Source organism: Nansenia antarctica (genome assembly GCF_963989245.1).
Source record: "Nansenia antarctica genome assembly, chromosome: 1".
Classification (NCBI taxonomy): domain Eukaryota; kingdom Metazoa; phylum Chordata; class Actinopteri; order Argentiniformes; family Microstomatidae; genus Nansenia; species Nansenia antarctica.
In genome coordinates, this window is record NC_137674.1 from 53127921 (window position 1) to 53132920 (window position 5000).

Below are 5000 nucleotides of genomic sequence, written 5' to 3' on the forward strand. Positions count from 1 at the left end.
TATATAATATTTCATTAATGTACTATAGCAGCTTCAGAAGGCAGACATTTGCACAAATCAAAAGGCTTTGTAATGCAAACAACAGCCTTGTAATGCAAACAACAGCCTTGTAACGCAAACAACAGCCTTGTAATGCAAACAACAGCCATACAGTAGAAGGACTTTAGCAACCAAAGCTAATCACTGATGCCTTCAGTTTGTTTTAATATCGCGATCTGACGTACCGGCAGCTTCTTGTTCTCTACAAAAATAAGATTTAATACACTGTACACGCTCTCGCTCTCTCTCTCTCTCTCTTTCTCCCCCCCCCCACCGCTCTCTCTCTCCCCCTCCCCCCCCCCCCCCCCCACCGCTCTCTCTCTTTCTCTCTCCCACCGCCACTCTCTCTCCTCTACCTGATTGGTCTTAGATGAGCAGGGACAGACAGACTTTGGGGGTCTATTGTCACATCGGGACAGTTCATTGTGTGCCATGGGTGCAAGTATGTCGCCCGGACACGTCCTCGATCTGACAACGTTATCGGACACAGAATGATGTGCGCCTGAGTCCAGCGCCTAAAGCCTACCTAACAGACAATCGTAACAATGATGTTGACTCTCCTGTCCTCTTAACTCCCATGTTCTCTTGTGTTTTTCCAAGTGCTGCTCTCTCTCTCTCTCTCTCTCTCTCTCTCTCTCTCTCTTCTCTCTCTCTCTCTCTCTCTCTCTCTCTCTCTCTCTCTCTCTCCTCTCTCTCTCTCTCTCTCTCTCACTCTCTCTCTCTCTCTCTCTCTCTCTCTCTCTCTCTCTCTCTCTCTCTCTCTCTCTCTCTCTCTCTCTCTCTCTCTCTCTCTCTCTCTCTCTCTCTTCTCTCTCTCTCTCTCTCTCTCTCTCTCTCTCTCTCTCTCTCTCTCATCCTGTCTTCCCTGGTCCTTTAGTCAATCCTCTAGTCTGGAGGAGGATTCTGGCACGTAAAAAAAAAAGAGAAAAACACCACAGATCAGTGGCGAATCAGTTTGACCCTTGACCCCCCCCATCTGCTTCCTGGAGAGTAAACTCCCTGTTCCTCCACACTGACCCCGGTCACCGCAGTGTTTCCCCTACCATTGCCTTGGGCGGGCCGCCCCCCCCAACGGAACCCCCTGCCCCCCCCAAGAAAGAGGAATTATTACGGACGTAGACACCAAACATCTGACAAGTAGGCTAAATATCCGCTTTTTTTAAATGCACCCAACCCGAATCTGGCGAGTGGCAAGCCCATGGGCTCGTTGGTAACGTTAGTCAGGCAGTAGTCTCGCATAGCCAAACCTATCTCCACACAAGATTGTGCGCGCGACGCGAGAGAGTTTTTGCAGGGTGAGAAGTTGAAACGTTAGCAAATATAATTGCTGAGTGTTCTAACAAATTGGTCGTTATTATTGTGACTAGAAAGTGTCTGATTATAGTTCCATGGTATGTAAATAGTGTCAAAGAACTAGCAAGCTAACTAGCTTACTCAGAGGTGATTAGATGAGCTAGTCTGCTGCACACATGCCAGCTAAAGAGCTAACTGGATGCACTTTATTATTTTACTTAAAGTAGATATACTATCTTTCTTATTCTGCTAGAATTGGGCTTCATGGTAATACCATATTGGCATATTTACAGTACATGGACAGTGGATTGAAGCATTGGAAATGTCTGTTTTTTTTATAGTTGGACATACGATTTTTTTTCAGGTGAGAGAGTAAAGTCAAAATGACATTATCTGACTGCATTGCCACACTAATCCAATATTCAATTATAATTATGTTATAAATTGATATGGATCAATTTATACCTCTTATTAGATTATAAATACAATGTTTGCCTTTTGGTTGACAGTAAAAGATGGAGAGAGGATAGAGAGGGAGAGAAGGAGAGAGAGCAGGATGGTGCACCAGAGAGAGAGAGTGAGCAAGAACCAGGTGAGAAAGTTGACAGGTAGTCAAGACCACATAAGTAAGTAGCCTTGAGAACCGATGGTTCTCGAGCCTAACGGCCCATAGGGCAGGAGCCTATCTCCTGTTTCCGTAGCGTGAGGCGACTTAATGTACAAGTTAGTATACCCCCTGGACATGACGCTGGTATGTCGCAGGGTCTTACCCCCTGGGGGGGGGGGGTCCATGCCACCCCCCCAAGGCAGCAAACCTAGGGGAAACACTGCACCGTGCTGCTTGATGGAAGTCACGTCCAGAGGCACCATGGACCTTCCCCCCTGCCTCTCCAGCCCAACAAGAGGCCTCACTCCCGAGGCACATTTCGCTCATCTCTGGGGGGGGTCTTTCTGGGTCTGGGTCTGGAGCTGGAGCTGGGGTTGTGGCTGGGCTGGGCTGGGCTGTGTGTTGGGGGGTGGGTGGCGGGGGGAGGGCTATCACAAGGCTGTTTCATGGACCATGTGAGCCAGACGGCAGGAAGGCCGACGGGTGGCTTTCTCCTCGTCCTTCTCTTTCTCATCCCTCTCTCCCTCCGTCCTGTCCCCCTCCTCCTCCTCTTTCGGTTGGGCCGTGCCGTTGCTCTCTTTCTGAGCCATCTGGTACGGCTGAGTGTCGATGGCTTTGGGCTATATACACACACACACACACACACACACACACACACACACACAGTTATCAAACTACACTGGTCAAGAGGGTGGCCACCTGTAAAAATACCTTTTCTGTAAACATTCTCATCACCAAAGCTGTCAAAACTGACTGTCAAACCTGTCATTCATTTAACCTGGGGGGTATTCCATCAACGTCGCTAAAGAGAAACCCAGGCTTATTTTGATAGGTTTTTGCGAGATAAGCCTGGATTTCCCTCCTACTGAGGACACATGTATCGTTTACTACTAGGGATGCTCCGATCTGGATTTTTGGGGCCGATACCGATCACAGATTTTTTTCCTCAAGATCAACCGATACCGATACCGATTTAAAAAAAAATACATAACTGTAGGCCTACTGACTGGATAGCCTACATATTTTTTGCTTTTTAGACAAAAGTTTTGATCCATTAGGCACCAAGCAAACGCAGACCCATTTTTATGGCATAGTAAAGGTCTGGCTTATCACCCAGTTAGGGCCTGAAGCCCAAGTCAGTCGATATGGCTGTATAAAAGACATCATAAACGTGGCCTTCATGGTTTACATACTGTTACGTCCTCCTATGTTTTCTGTTCAGTTATCTGTCTTCCCCAGGATTTTTTTTTTTTATATAAATAAATAAAAAAATCGTTTTTTGCGATCGGCCATTTTTGCCGATCACCGATCGAGTCATTTGGAAAAAATCGGAGCATCCCTATTTACTACACCGACATGACCAGGTGGGTCCCTGAGCTCGGTCCTGGGTCAGTGAGTGCAGCCAGGTAACACAGCCAGAGCCTTGTGTGGCAGGAGAGGACAGACCCACCCTGCTGCATCCAGTCTGAGGGGGGGATGTACATCAGAGGCTGGCGGAGGTAGAAAATCGGAGGACGGAGAGGGCGTCATTGGATGCGCATGGGACGGAATGAGGAACGGTAACAAACATGTGTGCCCTATGAGCCCCGTCCTCCGATGCCTGCCTGCCTTCCTGCCCCCCCCCCCCCCACCCCACGGTCACCCCCGGTGCCCCCTGGTGGGGTGGCAGTACCTTGTATGGCAGTGGGGTGATGCAGCAGAGCTTCTCGCGGTAGCGGTCAGGGAGGAAGAAGAGCAGGGTGCCCAGGACAGGGAACACTGTCCCTGGGGTCAGGTCCTTCTCCTTCATGGGGCCTGGAGAGGAGAGGCACAGAGCTGGTCAACAACAAGCAGCTGGTCAGTTCATGGTGGGCGTGTGTGTGTGTGGGTCAAAGAGAGAGAGTTGACTGTGTGTGTGTGTGTGTGTGTGGGTCAAAGAGAGAGAGGTGTGTGGTGTGTGTGTGTGTTAGTGAGTGAGTGAGTGAGTGAGTGAGTGAGTGGGTGAGTGGGTGAGTGAGTGAGTGAGTAGGTGAGTGAGTGAATTAGTGGGTGAGTGAGTAGGTGGGTGAGTGAATGAGTGAGTGGGTGAGTGAGTGAGTGAGTGAGTGAGTGGGTGGTGAGTGAGTGAGTGAGTTGGTGGGTAAGTGAGTGAGTGAGTAGGTGAGTAGGTGAGTGAGTGAGTGGGTGAGTGAATTAGTGAGTGAGTGAGTGAGTTGGTGGGTAGGTGAGTGAGTAGGTGGGTGAGTGAGTAGGTAGGTGAGTGAGTGGGTGAGTGGGTGGGTGAGTGAGTGAGTGGGTGAGTGAGTGGGTGAGTGAGTGAGTGAGTGAGTGGGTGGGTGGGTGAGTGAGTGAGTGAGTAGGTGAGTGAGTGAGGGAGTGGGTGGGTGGGTAAGTGAGTGAGTGAGTAGGTGAGTGAGTGAGTGAGTGAGTGAGGGAGTGGGTGAGTGAATTAGTGGGTGAGTGAGTGAGTGAGTGAGTGAGGGAGTGGGTGGGTGGGTGAGTGAGTGAGTGAGTGAGTAGGTGAGTGAGTGAGTGAGTGAGTGAGTGAGGGAGTGGGTGAGTGAATTAGTGGGTGAGTGAGTGAGTAGGTGGGTGAGTGAGTGAGTGAGTGAGTGAGTGAGTGAGTGAGTGAGTAGGTGAGTGGGTGGGTGGGTGGGTGGGTGAGTGAGTGAGTGGGTGGGTGAGTGAGTGAGTGGGTGGGTGAGTAGGTGAGTAGGTGAGTAGGTGGGTGGGTGAGTGAGTGAGTGAGTGGGTGGGGTGAGTGAGTGAGTGAGTGAGTGAGTAGGTGAGTGAGTGAGTGAGTGAGTGAATTAGTGGGTGAGTGAGTGAGTGAGTGAGTAGGTGGGTGAGTGAGTGAGTGAGTGAGTAGGTGGGTGAGTGAGTAGGTGAGTGAGTGAGTGAGTAGGTGGGTGGGTGAGTGAGTGAGTGAGTAGGTGAGTGAGTGGGTGGGTGGGTGAGTGAGTAGGTGAGTGAGTGGGTGGGTGGGTGAGTGAGTGGGTGGGTGAGTGAGTGGGTGGGTGGGTGGGTGAGTGAGTGAGTGGGTGGGTGAGTGAGTGGGTGGGTGGGTGGGTGAGTGAGTAGG

General features: G+C 50.4%; 1 protein-coding gene across 1 annotated transcript in view; it reads right to left on the bottom strand.

The window, feature by feature from the left end:
- Positions 1-2145: 2145 nt before the first annotated feature.
- Positions 2146-5000, bottom strand: part of slc5a6a (solute carrier family 5 member 6a) — an 11247-nt gene continuing 8392 nt past the window's right edge. Inside the window, exons 14-15 of the mRNA XM_080530551.1 lie at positions 3612-3733; positions 2146-2559 (exon numbers count right to left, since the gene is read on the bottom strand). Of these exons, the coding sequence (XP_080386677.1) occupies positions 2371-2559; positions 3612-3733 (311 nt within the window). The 3' untranslated portion in view covers positions 2146-2370. The remainder of the gene's footprint in view (positions 2560-3611; positions 3734-5000) is intronic.